Source organism: Culex quinquefasciatus, chromosome 2 (assembly GCF_015732765.1).
Source record: "Culex quinquefasciatus strain JHB chromosome 2, VPISU_Cqui_1.0_pri_paternal, whole genome shotgun sequence".
NCBI classification, from domain to species: Eukaryota; Metazoa; Arthropoda; class Insecta; order Diptera; family Culicidae; genus Culex; species Culex quinquefasciatus.
Genome location: NC_051862.1, coordinates 134,504,884 through 134,525,034, shown reverse-complemented (window position 1 = coordinate 134,525,034; position 20,151 = coordinate 134,504,884). Strand labels below are relative to the sequence as shown.

At 34.6% G+C, this 20,151-nt stretch overlaps 1 protein-coding gene across 1 annotated transcript in view; it reads left to right on the top strand.

The window, feature by feature from the left end:
• Window positions 1–20,151, top strand: part of LOC6033752 (zinc transporter 2) — a 71,900-nt gene that overhangs the window by 33,478 nt on the left and 18,271 nt on the right. The window contains exons 2-5 of the mRNA XM_038255559.1: window positions 597–769; window positions 7,881–7,985; window positions 9,096–9,216; window positions 17,402–17,581. Of these exons, the coding sequence (XP_038111487.1) occupies window positions 597–769; window positions 7,881–7,985; window positions 9,096–9,216; window positions 17,402–17,581 (579 nt within the window). The remainder of the gene's footprint in view (window positions 1–596; window positions 770–7,880; window positions 7,986–9,095; window positions 9,217–17,401; window positions 17,582–20,151) is intronic.

Sequence of the window (20,151 nt, the reverse complement as noted above, 5' to 3'; positions counted from 1 at the left end):
GGAGGCAGTCGTTTTGAAAAAAGGTGGAACGATGTTTTCGGTCGCAGAAATTACAGATTTAATCAAATTAAGTTCTGCAAAGTTCTAGGATCATCTAGACATTCTTAAAAATTACTGGAAACAAGAATCTTCCCGATTGGTTGAGTTATGCCCGAGAACCAGCGAGTTGAAGTTACCGTTCCAACTTTTTTGGGAGGCTTGGGCGTCCGTGTAAGTTGGACATGCGTTGGGCGTTCCAGTGTTAAATAGTGAAAATCACCAAATTGGATGGAGTGCTAAACCTGCCAAACATACGAGAATTCTATTCTACCCGAAAGATTAACAAAATTCACAATTTGCTCTAACCATGATTAACATAGCTCTCTCAAATCATCCAGACGAAATTATGGTACCAAATTTGGCCAGAAATTAAGCTCAGGAATAAATTCCTTTGTGATTCTTAAACTGATTTTTTTTCTGTAGAGGGTTTTTCATATATAATGTTTTTTTAGAGCTGTAAAAAATAAATAAATTATAAAAAACACCTTTGACGATTGGATAAATAATAACATTTCAATATGTGAATTGATCCCGAACCTTCCCACTTCCACTTTCAGCGAGCTGACGAAAACCTACGGCACCGGTGCCAACGCGGGCGACGATTCCCGGAGCACGCCGCCAGCATCGCTCCAGCAGCCCCAGAAATCGGTAATCTACTGCGTCCATGGCAAGCTGGCACGATCCTGCTGCGGCCCCTTGGAGGAGGAGCTGGACATTAGGAAAATTGAGTGTAAGTTGGTGTTTTTTTTACGTTGTTGTCTTCACGCTGCAAGAATTACTGATTTTTAAGGGGTTTTGTTGGGTGACCTGTTTCAGAGCATCCATTAACTAATGAAGAATTGCTAATTGATTAATCTTTTAAAATTTGTCCAAAGTTTTTCTAAGTAAATAAAAATAAGTTGTTGTAACTAAGTTTCCTTGGTAAATAAAACAACATTTTCAAGAAAAACTAAAGTTCATGATGAAAAATGTATTCCCACAATAGTTTCTAGCAGGATGCTCTCCATTACAAAGTAATGCACCTCCACTGTCTCGCGTCTTAGTGTACCGAGTTAATTAGTTCACTGCAGTTTGTCGTAACGACCACTTGCACTACACAGTGCAACCACTTGCTCGGCAAAACAAAAACAGCAACATTGCTGCTTCAAAACCACACCCTCTCGACGCTCTGAATTAAACCATAATGAATTGACCGCCGCTGCCACACCGCTGAGTAGGACACTTTCTTCTGTTGGTCATGGAAGCTTGGCTCTGTAGCCAAGGACGGAATCTAGGAACCGGTGAGATTCATGGAAAATTATATTATTTTTTTGTTTTTTTTTTTCGATACAAAATGTAAATGTGAGTAATATTGTAAATTGGAAATTACCCTGAAATACGTTCCTGCTCCAACTGAACTAGCCTAGTCCACCAGTTCGTCACCAAGTCCCAGTTGGCAGCAACATGTACAAGTCGTTCAGTGGGGCACCCCCCAGGAGTGATTAAGTTGTTGTAAACTTGCTCTTCATCATCATCACCACTGAGAGAGTGTGAGGCGAAGCGATCCAACAAACCCAACCTCGTCAGCATTGCTCGAACTGCAACTACATCAACACAACCCAGTTCAAAGTTCAAGGATATGATTTATGATCCCAGCCCCTCGGAAGTCCTCCCTCCCCCTTCGAGAAGGCCAAGTGGGCGATGTTTGTTGTTTGCGTTAGCCGGGGCCAAATCGAGCCGCGTAATCTCTTCTCGATTTCTTCGAACGACGATGACTCTCTCGTTGGTGACGACGGCGACGATGGATGTGGTGTGACGTTTTTGCAAGATCTGCCTGCGGTGGTAAACAGCAGCTTTCCAGTAGGCGAAAAGTTGTTTGCGAAAAACCCTTTTCTGGCACATCATTCATCTTGGTTGTGGTGGCGGTGGAAACGGCTTCAGCAAGGTTCTGGATGGGGCAGATTCATCTCAATTTTTGAAATTGAATTGTAAGGATTTCTCTGTCGGGGGCTAGGAAGTCATAAATTTGATTTTAGAGTGTAAATATTTCATAATTTTTAATACTTTATCTTATTTTGGAATCATAAAATCTTTATAATTAAATAATAAATACATAAATTGATCGGATTAAATATTTTTCTATAATCCAAAATATGTTTAATGGTATATACATTGCATTGGATAGATCCAAATTTTATAGTTCCTTTTCAAATTGAGTTTATTTTTGGGTTTGTTCAGACTCGAAAAAGGGCCATTTGAACTAAAGTTAAATAAAGCAAAGCAAAAAAACGAAATAGTTCCGGGGAAAAAAGTCTTGAAAATATAAAAAAAGCATTATTTATTCATTTATCATCTTTGCACACTTTAGGTTTTCTTACTAACTAAGCAACAAAATTCTACTTCTAGACGCAGATTTACCCACATTAAAGTCAAATAAATCAAAAATAGAAGGATTAGAAGGAATTTAGTAATTAGCTAATTTTTGAGTACAAATTTGAACAGTAAAATAAATAGACGCACATTTAAAAAAAAGCATTACCGTAAGCCGGCATGACATTGGCAGGATTTCAATATATTTTTGAAATACTTTTTATTATTTTTAAAACATGTACTGGGGACCCCAGTCTGGGGTAAGCCACAAAAGGTCCATGCACTATTTTTGAAAAAAAGTCTTTTGTACAGTTTTTAAAAACATAGCTGCTTTGAAATTTTTTTATTGAATTCCGGGGTAATAGCTTTTTCTTATTAAAATCAGATTTAAGATGTACAAATTTTATATAGTTATAGTTTTTAAGAAACAAATCAATGTTTATATCTAGTTTACTAAATTAATATGCTTTTTAGCAAAAAAATATAAATTTCAGGTCAAACTGATAAAAAGTCAGAATTTTGCCTGAAATTTGTTAAAACTAGGTTTGCTTTTAAAATCATCGATTTATATTGCATTTCAAACTGAATTCGAAGCACGATTTTTTAAATTTCAAATTTCTATGAAGTTTGTTCTACTAAAAATGCCTATAAATTTGAAGATTTTTTCGAATTATGTTTTAAAAACTCATAATATTTATTATTTATAAACATACTTTACCTTTTTCTAGCGGAAAATTGTCCAAAGAATCCGAAAATTCATTCCGTTTTCCGCTTCGTCCTCTTTTTCATTGAGAAAATCATGACACTTTGAGAATATCAAAATAATGCTATTCTTGAAGATTTTCTTAATTATAATTAATTCACTTTTAAACTTTTTCAAAATTTTATGGAAATTTCTTCTAGAAGTACTTTGAACACTCCTCTACCACGGTCAAGATGATTTATACCATTCCGTACATATTTAATTTTCATTCTTTATTTTGCGGAAAAATCTCAAACCTAACAAAATCAGTTTTACGTTGCTTATTTAACTTGTAACCCTCTGTTCCGACAACACTGCTGCCAGTCGCGGCAAAACAGACACGGTCGCAGCAACGCCGCAAAACGCGTCGACGCGACGCGTTGGCTACAACTGTCACAACAAAACAGAGAGACAGTGAGAAAGAGCGAGGAGGAAATAAACACAAAGAAAGAGTGGTTAGCGATAGGGAGAAAGTTTGTTGACATCTAAGAAGAAGTTCACGAAACAAAGTCGAGTTTTACTGCGAACGAAGTTGCGCAGGAAAGTAGTTTGTGCGGGATTATTTGCGAGGTGGATTATTTGTGCGCGTAGGTCAGACGATCACAAGAACACGGATAAAACACTCGTACGGACTTCAGACCGTTTGGCCAGGACAGAACAGGACAGTACAGACGGAACTGACGTGCCAGGATCACAGATTTGGCACGAAGAACAACAAGTTAAAATCTCAGCAGAGCCCGGTGCGGTCATTGCTGCTGGGGTGAATTGATTTAAGGATCGGTGGATTGTGCAAGGATTAGGAAGGAATTTCTGTACGGAAGCGAACTAAAAAATGTAAGACGTACACACACATGTAAATAAGTACAAAACAAACTAAAATTGAACTTTTCAATATATTTTCAACAGTTTGATCTGCGAAGCGGCTGATGCACAAAATTTGGGTTTTTATTCCGCCACCGTCCGAACACCCTCTACTCCCCGATTTTTTTCGAATGTTTCAATTTTTCCCGTGTTCTACGAAAAACTTGACTCATTTTGATTTAAGTTTTTCTTGTTTCATTTTTGATATTTGCCCTTATCTAGTTATGTTTATGTTTGTTTTTGATAGTATATGGCCTATTCTGTTTGCATATCGTTAGTTTTTGCCTTTCTTGTTTCACATATGTTTACTGACACTTTTCAGTTTTTGCTTGTTTTGCCTTCCTCACTGAGGTAAGGCTATAATCCTGCTCGAAAAATGAACTTTTGAAATACAGCTCGTAGACCTATATTCATGTATACCTATCGACTCAGAATCGAAAACTGAACAAATGTCTGTGTGTGTGTATGTGTGTGTGTGTGTGTGTATGTGTGTGTATGTGTGTGTGTGTGTATGTATGTATGTGTTCAAAATTCTTGCCAAGTTTTCTCAGCACTGGCTGGACCGATTTTGATCAAACCGGTTGCATTCGACTTGGTTTAGGGTCCCATACATCGCTATTGAATTGTTTGAAGTTTCGATAAGTAGTTCAAAAGTTATATATAAAAATGTGTTTTCACATTTATCCGGATCTCACTTATATGCATGAAAACTATGTCCGGATCCATCATCCAACCCATCGTTGGTTAGGTAATCAAAAGACCTTTCCAACGAGTCCAAAACATTGAAGATCTGGCAACCCTGTCTCGAGTTACGACCACTTAAGTGATATTTATATACTTTTTTGAAGCCGAATCTCACATAAATGTATGTAAACGAAGTCCGGATCCATCATCCGACCCATCGTTGGTTAGGTAATCGAAAGACCTTTCCAACGAATCCAAAACATTGAAGATCTGGCAACCCTGTCTCGAGATATGTCCTCTTAAGTGATATTGATGCACTTTTTTGAAGCCGGATCCCTCTTAAATGTATGTAAACTATGTCCGGATCCACCATCCGACCCATCGTTGGTTAGGTAATCGAAAAACCTTCCCAACGAATCGAAAACACTGAAGATCTGGCAACCCTGTCTCGAGATATGTCCTCTTAAGTGATATTGATGCACTTTTTGGAAGCCGGATCTCACTTAAATGTATGTAAACTATGTCCGGATCCACCATCCGATCCATCGTTGGTTAGGTTATCGAAAAACCTTTCCAACGAGTCCAAAACATTGAAGATCTGGCAACCCTGTCTCGAGATATGGCCACTTAAGTAATATTTATGTACTTTTTGGAAGCCGGATCTCACTTAAATGTATGTAAACGAAGTCCGGATCCATCATCCGACCCATCGTTGGTTAGGTAATCGAAAGACCTTTCCAACGAATCCAAAACATTGAAGATCTGGCAACCCTGTCTCGAGATATGTCCTCTTAAGTGATATTGATGCACTTTTTTGAAGCCGGATCCCACTTAAATGTATGTAAACTATGTCCGGATCCACCATCCGACCCATCGTTGGTTAGGTAATCGAAAAACCTTTCCAACGAATCGAAAACACTGAAGATCTGGCAACCATGTCTCGAGATATGGCAACTTAAGTAATATTTATGTACTTTTTGGAAGCCGGATCTCACTTAAATGTATGTAAACTATGTCCGGATCCACCATCCGACCCATCGTTGGTTAGGTTATCGAAAAACCTTTCCAACGAGTCTGGAAACCTTGTCTCGAGTTATGATTACTTAAGTTATTTGTGTGTACGTTTTTTTCTGGATTAAAAAAATAGCTGAAATATGTGTCCAAACCACTCATATTACCCATTGTTGGTAAAAGTGAGGAAGGCATCAACCACAGAGGTGGATTAAGTTAGTTTTTTACAATATAGAACCATTATCATTTAAATATAAAAAAATGCTCAAAGGCCTGCGTTTTATTTGAAATATTTAATTTATAAATTTGCATCTTTTTTACCTTAAAATGACTGTAACTTTTGACTCTTAATCCAAATAGACTTGTCAGAAAATGAAAATGTTTGTTTTCTAGAACTTTAAAAGTGTCTCCAACATCACTTTTCCCTAAAACCGAATCCTGAAATGCTACTTAAAAAAACTGCGTATTTAAGGTTTGCTCATATGATTTCTCTAAATATCGTCGTAGAAGGCAATGTACACCTAGGTAAAATTTTGATGTCTTCGACATAGTTACATTACGTAACTTTTTAGAAGACCCAAAAAATTCCAAAAATAGAAGTTTGAAAAGAAAGATTTTCAAAATCACCTAATCGTGAAACACCCTAATTTTCAACCAAATAAAAGTTGCCCATTTCCATGTGCAATAAAAGTTCTGAAGCTTTCAATTTTCCACTTATTTTGGCGATCTATGCCACTGTTCATTCTTGCAAATAATCTCATTTGGTTGTTGCAAATATTTTTAAAAATGTATGTCTTCTCTCCCTTCAAAATTGGTCATGAAATCAAATGATAAAAATATAGTAAGAAAAAAATATCAAAGTTAATAAACTGCACATAATTTAAAATTAATTTTCTAATCGGTGACAATCGTATTTAGCATGATCGAGCTAGTTTAAAAATATTTTGAATTTTTGTGGCGTTCCGTTGCTCCGCAAAATTAATTTCCCGAGTACTGATTTTTTGAATTTCATAATTATTATTTGCCCAATTTGTTATGCCTATTCGAATCAATTTAATATTTTTATCTATTTACGCTTTGGCTTTAAGAAAGTACTTAAAGGCTCAAATTAAAAAAAAAAAAACTCTCCTTAATTGATTTCTTATTAAGTTTTCTTTAACTTCAAATGTGATTAGAGTATGTCGCTTAGATTAAGCTAGTTAGAGTACATTTTCCATATTTTTCCAGACAAGTCAACCAAATCTCGGCAACAAACGACAATAAACCGTTTTCGCAGATGCTCGTTCAGTGACTGCTGCGAAAAGCGGAAACTGAGCGAGAACTAGCCATTTGCAGGAGAAGAAAATTAACGGCCATTGTTAGAAATATCTTGCATTGTGCATTTGCTTCGCCGTGTGACAAGTACTGCTGAGAACTTGGACAGTTACGGAAGCAATTTTTGAATTTTGAGGATTTTTTTTTCCGGTAATTTAAATACTGTTGTGCAGTTTGAGGAACAATGTTGTATTTACTATTATAATTTGCTAACTAGATGTTAGGATAAATTTTGTTAAAGAATGATGAATATTCTAATAATAATAACTTTGCTTATATTTTTGTATTTGTATTATTTAAATAAAACTAGAAAAACAAAACTGAACTGTAATTGTAATCCCAGTAGTGACGGTACTGTATTACAGTCTTTTATCTAGTCCCTCGAGCACTCTTGGAAAAAGGGACTCCCGTATTCAACGAAATTGTCCATCCCATCATCATCATCGTTTAGCGCGAATGTTTCGTCACCGTTTTGCTACTCTCAACCTTTGGCGGCAGCCGGCGTCGTTATGAGCAACAGGCAAATAGGGAACATTGGGCAAAATGGTGTTATTTTCTTCACAAATTTTAAAATGTTTAGTTTAGTAAGTATTTTTTTATGTAAATATACGCTATAAAAATACTTATGCAATGCTTGAAAAAATATATTCAAAAAAATTCAAGCAATCCCATTTTACTCGACAAGAACCCCGTTTCCGCGGTAGTAGCAGTTGCATAATAATATTTTCACGCCCCGATTGGCAAGCGCAGAAATGTTCTGTTGCCGCTTTTTCGCGGGATTTTCCTCGCCACGTGTCCCTCCTCGGGGCTTTTCTTTTTCAATTTCGCCATGGTTTTCTCTTTCTCACTGGCTCTCTCTCTTTCCCTTTTCTATTTTCAGCGCATTGTCACCGGCCACGACTCGACGGGATTGATAAGATCGCCAGGAAGAAATTAATTCTGGCCAGCATACTGTGCGTCATCTTCATGATAGCGGAGATAATAGGTAACTAATTTGGCCGTTGTTATGAAAGCTCTATAGTTAGTCCCGGGCTTCGTTCAGGGTGTTCATTAGGGTAGCGCTTGATAATGTGACCGTTTTGCTTTGACTGAAAGTTTTTCATAGCGTATGATATAATAAAATGTTGATATTTGTGATATTGAGAATTGTTTAAGGGCATGACAATTTACAGAAAATACTTGAACATTTTTAAAAATATCAGTTTTGTTTTGTTGCATTATTTATATCCAAAATTGATATTTCTGGAAAAGTAAAAGCCTCTCAACCATAAATATCAACATTTAAAAGGGATTAACTGAAAGTTGAGACCATCTAAATCTGTACACGAATGGGTACAGTTAACAAAATATCAAAATAATCATTTACTTATTTATTACCAAAAATCATGTTGGGCTGTGTAGATGATACTAACGAAATATAATTATGAATAACGCAGGTCTCAATGCCAAATTTCAGCAAAAAATAAATTTTAATTTAAAATTAAAACGGGTTCTTAATGCCACAATTCCATTGTATACCCTAACAGGAAAGGTTGTAACTTGGTTAAGTTTCCGTATGGATGATCATAAAAGCAATCAAAGTAAAGTTGGTTTCACGCAACAGCAGGAAATTTAACAAATAAAATACAAAACAATAAAGTTTCTGCAACTTTGTCCTCCTTGTCTATAACGAATGACTAATTTGATGTTCAACTTTGAATCGGGTATTTGTAAAAAAATGTGATTATTTATGAACAACTTTTACAAACGCTTTTATTACAATTCTAAAAATCCAGTTCTAGAAAAAGAAGTATCAATTCTTCTATTTCTAGTGACAAATGTCCCACGATATTTCCTTCTGTAATGTCCTGACATTTGCTCCCAAATTGAACTAGAATGGCACCAGTTGCTTCCCTGCTAGCTACTATCGATCACCTAAATGTGAGCTTTTATGTCTTCTTGAAAAAGAGGAAAGACAAAAAAAAACATTCCAGTATCAGCTTTTTATCTTGTTTTCCCTCCTTGATAGCCTGATTTGTCATTATGCTCTCGTTATCCCGTGTTTTCCCTCAATTCATTTTTTCCTCCTTTCCTCTTTTCTTGCTGCTTTCCACAGGAGGCATCTACTCCAACAGTCTGGCGATAGCAACAGATGCAGCGCATTTATTAGCCGACCTGGCGAGCTTTATGATATCGCTGTTCGCGCTTTGGATCGCCGCGAGACCGTCCACTAAGAGGTAAGAAAAGCTTATGGCAGGGTGGCGGTGTGGATGGGGGGTTAGTGAGAGAGTGTGTTTGGGACGCAACGAAAGAGGCAAATTGCTCATCTACTTTAATTTTATTATACTCGACGAGAACGATACCACGCGATGTGAGCGCACGGTAGGAAAGTTGAAGAAAGTGGAAGCTGATGTTGACATAATTTGTTCAAATATTGATTTATAAAAAAAATCCTTTAAAATTTTGATTTAAATTTTTCTGAATTGATTCTTTTTAACAATGCAAAAATCACCGGGGGTTCTAGTGCAGTTTCTTTTTTGATTCGATTTATTCGGAAAAATAACTGAAATAGGCTTGCCTATTTTTAAATTAAAGTGATCCAATCTTATTTTCTAAACAAGTTTGAAAAGAAACATTTTCCACATTTTTTGAATAAGAAGACAACAACTTCCTTGGAGTGACTTCACTGGAGTGACAATAAAACAATCGAAATCAGAGATACCCCTTCTTTAGGCAATAATAAATAACTGTGCCAATTTTGAGCCAAATCGGTTCATCTTAAGGGGTCGCTTTTTATCGTTGAAGTTTATTTGGGGAAAATCTCAAAAATGCAGAAAAACATCGTTTCAGTATTTATTTTGCCAGGTGGCGTCGGTCTCGCCCAAAATTGCCCAAGTGTGAGATTTTTGTAGGAAATTAAAGTCCCTTCAACTACCCTACAACAGCAAAACGATCCGAATTGATCCTGATTTTTGGTGATTTTTTAGTAAAAAGTATTTTCTTATATACTTCCGATACCCCTTATATACTTTCAAGTATATAAGCCGATTTCTTTTTATCGCATTGCTAATAACTAGGGTTTGTGAATTTTCCGCGGACACCGTGAAATTTCACAATTTCCATGAAATCCCGTGAATTCTAGGATTTTCTGAAATATTTTATCCACGAAGGTTTTAAATGTAAATTTGACGAAAAATATATTTGCTTTAATTATATATTTTCATTGAAAAAAAAGTATTGTATTTCGATTATTTTAGCAATTTAAATGAAATTTGGCATTTTAAAGCATTTTCCAAAATTTGAGCTCTTGGACCACAGATTTGATATTTACCCGTAGATTTCCTAGACTTTTTTAGACGATTTCATTGATATTTTGTATTTTTTCTCAGTGTAGTATTTTAGTTGAAAAGTATAGAAAGCATTTAAGTATGATTTTTGTTTCAATTAAAATAAATTCGATTTAGTAAATCCTGAAATATAGTTTTTAGTATCTTTGAAATGCTTTGTAAAAATAAAAGTTCGACTAATTGGAAAATATACCGTTTAGATGCTATTATCATTACTTTTACCACGATTTCGCTCGTTCAAAATTATTTTGAATATCAATGAAAATTCCATGTACAGTTTAGCAAAGAGTTTTTCTTCGCTGTTTATTCAAAATCGTTTTATTTAAGTTTAAATTGCTTTATAATATTATTTTAATCTTTAAAAAACCTGCCATTTTGTAAGCCATTTTTTTGAAACATTGTAGTTTTTCTTAAACCCGTAAAATTTCCACGAAACTTGATGGTCCCGTAAAACTGGAAATTTTCAGCTTTAAAAATCACTTAGCTTATTTGCTTAATCTTTCTGGTTGTAGATTTTATAGATTATTACAGCATTTTTCACGTTCCGTAAAATATTCGCGAAATTTTTTTAGCGTGAAAAATCACTGAGCCTATTATAACGATACAGATATGAAGTGAAAAACTAAACTTAGTTGGAGAACGAAAATAGAAGAAAAATCTGTAGGAAAAGGAAAATATCTAAGCTTATTTTAGTTTTGCAAAGAGTTTAGCCCATTTTTATTGAATTAAAAAAAAAACACATTTAATTTTAAATTTTCAGTTAAACTACTTGATTTTCTGTTTTAATGTTATTTGCCACAAAGATAAGAGCGAGTTGTGGCGCTATAACCACGGCAAATAGTGTCCAGGGCATTCGTGGAAATACAATGTCCCATCCCAGAGGGTCCCGGAGTACCAAACCTTCTTAGCATGGTGCTCCCAACGAATACAACCAAAAATCTCGGAGCGTATGGTGGTGTGTCCCCACGCTTCTTCCTCCCCTGTCGATTCAGAATTGTGTTGTTGTTCGAACACTCCGTGCTCAAACTCAACCCAATTACGAGTCATCTCTGCGATACGGCTTTACGCAGTAGGCCTGGCCGCTTTAACGCTTGTGATGTTTCAATGCATTCCGATGCAATGGCGCATTACAAATGTTAATAAATGACAAGAAGAGTGCTAGGCGTAATCTAACCTAAGGCACTCTCCAGGATCCCTTCGAAAGATTGGCTGCGCTAGGGTCTGATTAGATTAGATTAGATTAGATTAGATAATGTTATTTGCCACAAAGATAAGTGCCAAACTGCAAAACTGCATCGAAAAGTATTATTTGATGATTTTTTCAGCACTTTAGGCCGATGCAAATATTTTTCAAAATTACGACAAATACTATGCCAAATTTATTTTACTATTGTTATATTTAGTGTTGAAAAGTAGACAATTTCGTCATTCGAGAATAACAGAAAAATTAAATAGATTCACAACGAAATTGCAAAATAGTAGTTTATGCAACAAGTTGCAAAAAGAGGTGAACCTCCCCGTGGATAAATGTACGACTCGTGCTGAAAAAATCAAGTTTTGCAACGAGTTCCATACAAATTTTTATGCAATTCCGAAAAACACGCATTGAGTGAAATTTAAAGTCAAATTTTAATGTATTTTGGCAATAAATCGTTTAAATCAAAAAAATGTTTGTTACTTTTCGAAACAAGTGCTGAAAAGTTCAACTTTTCAGCACCCATTTCAGTGCTGAAAAGTAGAACTTTTCAGCATTTATTTTGAAAAGTGTTGCTATTCGATTCTGTTTTTTTTAGTACAGAAAAGTAGGCTATTTCGTCGTTCAAGAATGACAGGAAAAGTAAGTAGTTGCACGACGGATTTGCAAAAATGACTTTTCCTTCGTCGCGCAATTCCTTTCAACACCTTTCCACGTGACCATGGTAGTCTTTGCATCCGGACGGACTTTTCGCGCAATATGATAGCGTTTTTTTCGCTGCTCGTGAAGCGCGTCCAGAAGCCATCAAGTGCGCGATGAGTTGATTGTTATTAAACTGCTGGTAATGAAATTGGGTGAAGAGTTGCCCCATCGCCATTACGCCGGGGCACTAAACGCAATAAAGATGCTGGGTCGAAAGGAAACTCTTCTTTGTTGATTTTAGGAGTAATGCAGTTTTGTAGGGCAGCAATACTTTTAATTGTATTTTTTTTATAGTATGTGCGTTTTTATTTAAAAAAAAAACTTAGAAATAATTATTCTAATTTAGAGACAACATAACCATTCTATAACTATTCTGATCTATAAGAGGACACATCTTTGAACACTTTGAACAAATGTGCCCTCGAGGAATTGCGAACAAAAATTTGCCTTCTAGAAACTTTGACCATTTCAAACTTTCCAAAAAAGATCAGACGAAAACTTGCTCGGTTACAACTTTGATTTATCGCTCAAGAATTCCCAGGCTAAGAACGACGAAAAATATCCTTCTGGGCAGAAGGGAAATCCCGCCCTAACGTTGACCATTCTAGTCGTCCAAACAGTCATCCACAAAAGTAATTACGTATCATTTCCCCTCCAAAATACCTGTGTTTCAGCCGGGCTGAGAAACAGGCTGGACGGGTTCTTTCTGTTGTGCACACTGTCCCTTTGGGCACTTTAGTTTGTTTTCCCTGAATGGCTTTTGACTTGTTTCGAAAGTTTTTCCTTTCTCGCTCCAACGCCGCACCCCCCTCTCTTTGTCAGCGACAAGAGTCTCAATTTTCTTTCCTAACTAGTTTTTCGTTATCAAAAATTGTTGAACGGTGATGACTGCAGCAGCACTGGCAGGGACTTAACCCTTAACCCTTTACTGTCTTATCTCATTTTTTCCCTAAAAAATCGCGTTTGTTTCAATGTTTCGACTTTTCATTGCTTGAGGTATTCTGTTTGGCTGAGGTCTATATTATTCCTATTATTTTCATTCTATCTTTCATCAAAATGCATTCTTTTTTTATTGTTTGTGTTGTCTCAGATTTTCAATATTATGTTAAGCTTTTTTTGTGTGTAAACTGTATTGTGATAACTTACTATGTTTTCAATTGTTATATTTTTTAAAATCTTGGATTATTTATTTGAAATTTTGCAAAGAACAATCTGAATTTTTTTTTGAAAAGGTCCAAAAAACCAAGTTTTCAGTTTATGCTTTTTGAGTGTTTTTGAAACCGCCTTTAGTTAGGGGTATTAAAAAATACCCAAAAAGCAAAAACTGAAAATTTGGTTTATTGGACCATTTAAAAAAAAAAAAAAAACTCCAGAATTGAATCATAAATTTTGAGTGAAGGGTTAACTCTTGAACAACGAGAAAAATCTCAAACCAGAACTTGACGAACTACGGAGGACAATGCGTTGTCGTCGTCGAGGATGGAAAACTTTTGTTTCCTTTTCATCTTGTTTTTTTACTTCGTCTTCTTCTTCCGTTTGACGTTTGCGGGCTTTATTTGCGTCCGTTCGCAGATCTTGGGCAGATCGTTGCGGGGGAGAGGGGGAAGTTTTTCCGACCCTGTTTGAAGTTTTTTGCACGCGGCATGCTCCAGGGAAGTGCAGCCAGGCGTGCAGTTTTTATTCGCACTGTACTTTTCTAGGTTAAGAGTGGGTACTTGTCTCGGATAAAGGCCAAGACGTTCGATTACCGCTTCGGAGGTGTCGGATGTTGATTGTGGAAATTGATGTTAAAGGTTGTTTGTGTGCTTTACAAACAAGGAGATAATGACAATGGAGTAAGTAGTTATACTTCACACATTTTTGAATATATTTTTTTCCAGAAAAAGTACGATTTACAAAATTAAGTATTTTTTAATTTTTTTAAGGACCAAAAAAGGCAACTTCAAAATTTTTCTAAAGTTCAGGAGGCAAAATTGAAAATGATGAAAATTCTAATTTTCATTAAAAAACCTTGTACAATTCATTGTAAACTATTTAAATAGGTACATTGTACAACGTTTATTTTTGACAGAAATTTGTTCTTGATATGTCCGGCGGTCATTCACAGAAACCCTAATCATAAAATGTCTTATTCGATTTTTCCATTTAGATTAGCAAATTTGGAAAATTAGGACTACAGATAGCAAAACACATAGAATTTTAGGAATAACAATGAATTTTTAAAAATTTATTGACATTTTGTAAATTTTTAATGAAGCAAAATTATAATAATGTATAAACTATTTTGTGATATATGATGGTTCATAGTTATAAATATTGGGCTTGAAATTATAATTTTAGTTTTTTGTCTCTCTGAGGCTCAAAAGTTACCGTCTTTGATATTCTTTAACATATAAAGAAATGGTCTTGAGAATATCACTTTTTTGTATAAAAAGAGGGCATTTTTTCAAAGTTTTGATTTTTTTTAAATTGTTAATACATATCACCAAACAATTTCTTTGAAGATACCATATTGATCATAAAACCCTTTCACGAGGTACAGAGTTTAGAATATTTACCAATATTGCTGCCAAAATAAATTTGTATTGCTTTGATCCCAGCTAAGCAACCCCACAAAGTTTCAGGCCAATAAAAAAATAAGTTTTTTAAGGTCGTGCCAAAAATAGTAGATAAAAAGAGATTTCTTCACGTTCCTTAAAAATTCCTTTAAAAATTAAATCCGCTCTACTTTTTAGTAAATTCGTTGTAGAATACCATAAAACATTTGTTTTTATTTTTGTTTCAATTGATCGAATAGAAATTCAATAGAAAGAATGAGCAAATTTGCTGGAAACGTAATTTTTGTATATCCATAAAAGTTATTCTACAATTTCGACAGCTGTCCATACAAAATCTTGAGAACTTCTTATCTGATCGGTTTGGTGTCTTTGGCATAGTTGTAGGTACTGCTTAGGATTTCTCAGAAAAAAAAGTTACACTCTAAACAAATTCTACCCATTTCTGAAATTCGATTTTGCATTCAAATAATGGATTTAGCTATGAAACCAATTTTGAAAAAAATTATTTATGGATATTTTTAGATAACGAAAAATGCCAGCTTTCGAGCTATAGCAGTAGTTGGTCAAAATTAATTTTGCAGTATTGATTTTTTTTTTAAAATCGTGATTTAAAAAAAAAACATTGGCATAATTACAATTATATTATTTTGAAAAGATATTTATGTTTCTTTCGTTTTTTTTATATGTTTATCAAAAACTATGTTTTTTTTAATAAATTGGTAACACTGTCAAAACGAACTTGTGTTCATAGCTCAAAATATGCCATTTTTGTCATCTAAAACATATCCAAAAATGAAAAGAATTGAAAAAAAAGATTTTTTCAGAGCATTACTACATATTACTTGTGAGAAATCCCAAAAATAACATAAAAATTGAAATTATTCGACAAATTGTTTGAAAATGCGTTACATACAAATCCAGTTGTTTTTAAATCATAATTTGTCAAAATATCTATGTTTTACCGAAAAATCATTTTCTTCCCTTTTTTGCAGCTGGTAGGGGAAATATACTTATTTCTGTCACACTAAGCTCATCGACCCATTCTGGTTACTTTTGCAGTTTGCCGCTTTTCAAACCAAATTCTCAGATACATCAACAATAGAGTTGATTGCTCACTTTTTTTGAGCAATTCATTACTTTGAAATAGATTATGAAAGCTAAGTTGGGTCGAGAAAGGGTATGTTTTTCTACATCGAAATTTACAAAAAATCAATAAATGTATTTCAAATAGTTCTCAGTTTAACAGACTTCTATTTCCATTAGCATTTTGAAGTTTTATGAAAAAAAGAGATAAAAGGAATGTGATTGTATTTGATCCAAGATTAGAAGTCTTTTTTGATAACTTTGTTTTGCTGAAAATATCTAGTAATTTTTAATTGTTTGGAATATGGTATAAAAATTCTATATCTATGAATATTTATAATTTTTATCACATCTCAGTTAATATTTAACTATTCTATCCAGAGAATTAGGAAATGCGCTCAAATTTTTACCTCAAGTCAATTTTGTCATGGAAACTGACATTTTGCAGTATTTTTGAATTCTTGAATATTATTCATTATTATTCTACATATTCATTACATTCTAAAATTAGTTCAAAGCATCTCCTCGTTGCGTTTTGTAAACATCTCTGCTAAAATTTATTATGATTTATTATACATTAAAATCAAACTATAAAAGTCATTCTGGCTATCAATAACTTTCAGTTTATGGTCAACTTATCATTATTTTCATAACATATGAACAAACACAGAATTGAAGTCACTGATTGCCTCATCACGACAATAACGCGATAATATTTGAGAAATTTTTCGCAATGACAGAAGAAATGCCCCACCAAATCGCATTGTTATTCATTCACACAGTATTCTTTCTTTTTTTCTTCCCTCAACCAACTTCCAGGCATTCTGCTCCATTCAATGCTTGAGAATGCAACTCTTTCTTTCGCCATTTTTGCGATGGCAATTGTACGGAGAAAAAAAAAATAAAATAAAAAATCCAGATCCTTTATCTTCCGCCTCAGGTTTTGCGCGGTGGACCCCAAGGGCTTCAACTTTCCAACAATGTTCAAGGGTGGATGTAATTGTTTTTGCCTTAAGTTTTGATACATTTCCGAACCGAACCCAAAAGATAAAACTTAGGTCCAAAATACGTACGTATCCTCTTGCATAGTTGCATCAGTACGACGATGGCTACAGTTTCTATTCTCGCATGGTTTGAGTGTGTGTGTGTGTGTGTGTGTGTGTGTGTGTGTGTGTGTGTGTGTTTGAGCGAGAGTTCTTAATCCTTGAACTTTGCGTCGAAAGCCAATTTGGCGTATAAAGGAAATAGGATTGCATTTGTATCCTAGGGGGGCTTAGCTTTTTTTACGTCTCTCCCTCTCTGTTCCCTTTGTTATACTTCTGGAGCAGCAGAGCTTTGGCAGAAAGCGTTTCGTTGTTCTTTCGCCATTGCTCAAGTTGTGTGAACTTTTGGTGCACAATTTCTTTCTCAAATTCCCCCCTTTCCCCCGCTCCTACCCAAATAATGGCATTCAGAATTGTGTGATTTCAAGAATACTTTTGATAACGAACTGAAGTTGTCTAACTTTTGTCATTTTTTTTGTTCTCTTTCGTTGCAGATTGTCCTTCGGCTGGTATCGGGCCGAGGTGATTGGTGCACTGACGTCGGTTCTAATGATCTGGGTGGTGACGGCCATCCTGTTCTATCTGGCCGTGATTCGGACCATCGAGCGGAACTTTGAGCTGGACGGGAAGGTGATGCTGATTACCTCTGGACTGGGAATCTTGGTGAATATCATGTGAGTAGAATTTTTTTGTGATTAAGTGGGGTATTTTATTCAACAAAAGAGGAAAATGTTGGCTTCCTGTGAAAATTTCTTTTTTAAGTTAAAAAAAATAGCATTCCCATTTGAAAAAGAGAAAATTGAACTCGATCAGTGCATAATTTCAAATCTAAGCTCATTTCAATGGAATGAAAATCAGCGTGGGTGCTTTGTTCGAAATAATGCTGTTAACTTAATCGCTATGAATATAACTTCACATATGCCAGCACATGAATGCATTAGGTTTGGTTCGTGCGAATACTTCCAAACGCATTGAAGTAATTCTTCGCTTTGGCAATTAGGTATGAATTGGTCTGTGAAAACGAAAATCTGTTGGTCGTGTAACTGAACTGGCTCAGTATTGAATTGGAATTTTCAGTTATAATTGCTTTTTGGACAAATGCGATGGAATGCAAACAAAATTGGAAATAGGTTGCATCAATTGATGATAACGAATGGATGTAACCATATGTATTGAAGTTGTGATTAATCCCTTGTAGAAACAGTTTTTTACAGTTGAAGTATACACGCAAACCCCTTATGTTTGTGCATCAAAATTATTGATTTGTCTACTCTACAACTTTGTACAGCATTGATGCACTCTCAAAAATAAACCCTGCAAAGTTTTAAAAAACATTCAATATGATGTTTTAAATGAAAATGATGTCTAAATGACAAAAAGGAACTTTATTCGTTTGAATCTGGTTTTAACTAACAATATCAAATTTTGTTAAATGTAACCTGATATGTGCACAACTTCGTAATATATAAAGCTTCTCTTTTTCTAAAAGTCCTTATCTATTCCTCTATTCCTGTTTATTCCTAGTTGGCGGTAGTAACTTAAAGATAATTTATTAAATATGTTTTTATGCAAAAGTTTTTTTTTGTGAAAGTTGAAGTTTTCAGCAATTGTATCAAAAAACATATTTTTTATTTTTTTTATTTTAACGGTGAATTTATTTAACACATGAATGTTTGCGAAAATTACATTCAAAAGGCGTTTTTTCTCGATTGCAAATAATAAGCAACTTGTTGCAAAACTTGATTTTTTCCAGCACTTGTCATAATTCTAGATTACTTTTTCAAAACAACCAATGCGCCAAGAGTTTCCTTTGTCAATAAGACATTTTGAAAAAGTAAACCAGATTTATCCGATAAATGTACGACTCGTTCTGAAAAAAATCTTCTTTTTGCCACTTGTTGCATAAACTTTTATTATATAAAATATAATATAAGACATGAAATTCAAAACATATCAAAAATTTTAACTTGACTGGTGTAGTTTTATTTGTTGTCGTCTCTTGTTTTTTTAATTCTCTACCAACTCACACGAAATCGGGAAAAGTTGCCCCGACCCCTCTTCGATTTGCGTGAAACTTTGTCCTAAGGGGTAACTTTTGTCCCTGATCACGAATCCGAGGTCCGTTTTTTGATATCTCGTGACGGAGGGGCAGTACGACCCCTTCCATTTTTGAACATGCGAAAAAATAGGTGTTTTTCAATAATTTGCAGCACAAAACGGTGATAAGATAGAAATTTGGTGTCAAAAAGAATTTTATGTAAAATTAGACGCCCAATTTAATGGCGTACTCAGAATTCCGAAAAAAAACGTATTTTTAATCGAAAAAAACACTAAAAAAGTTTTAAAAATTTTCCCATTTTCCGTTACTCGACTGTAAAAAAATTTGGAACATGTCATTTTATGGGAAATTTAATGTACTTTCGAATCTAGGAAGGTCATTCGAAGGGTCATTTTTTCATTTAGAACCAACATTTTTCATTTTAAAATTTCGTGTTTTTTCTAACTTTGCATGGTTATTTTTTAGAGTGTAACAATGTTCTACAAAATTGCAGAGCAGACGATTACAAAAAATTTGATATGTAGACATAAGGGGTTTGCTTATAAACATTACGAGTTATCGCGATTTTACGAAAAAAAGTTTTGGAAAAGTTAATTTTTGCTTTTTTCTTTGTTTCGTCGTCCGTGTCTGTCGCGGGTGACGATGAACGGCCATGATCAAAGACGACCAACATTTTCAAAACTTTTTTTCGTAAAATCGCGATAACTCGTGATGTTTATAAGCAAACCCCTTATGTCTAAATATCATTGTTAATTGTCTGCTCTACAACTTTGTAGAACATTGTTACACTCTAAAAAATAACCCCGCAAAGTTAGAAAAAACACGAAATTTTAAAATGAAAAAAAAAATGTTCTAAATGAAAAAAATACCCTTCTGGTTCAATGTAGATTCGAAAAGTACATTAAATTTCCCATAAAATGACATGTTCCAAGAAAATTTACAGTTGAGTAACGAAGAATGGGAGAATTTTAAAAACTTTTTTAGTGTTTTTTTCGATGAAAAATACGTTTTTTTCGGAATTCTGAGTACGCCATCAAATCGGGCGTCTAATTTTACATAAAAGTCCCTTTGACTCCAAATTTCTATCTCATCACCGTTTTGTGCTGCAAATTATTGAAAAACACCTCTTTCTTCGCATGTTTAAAAATGGATGGGGTCGTACCGCCCCTCCGTCGCGAGATATCA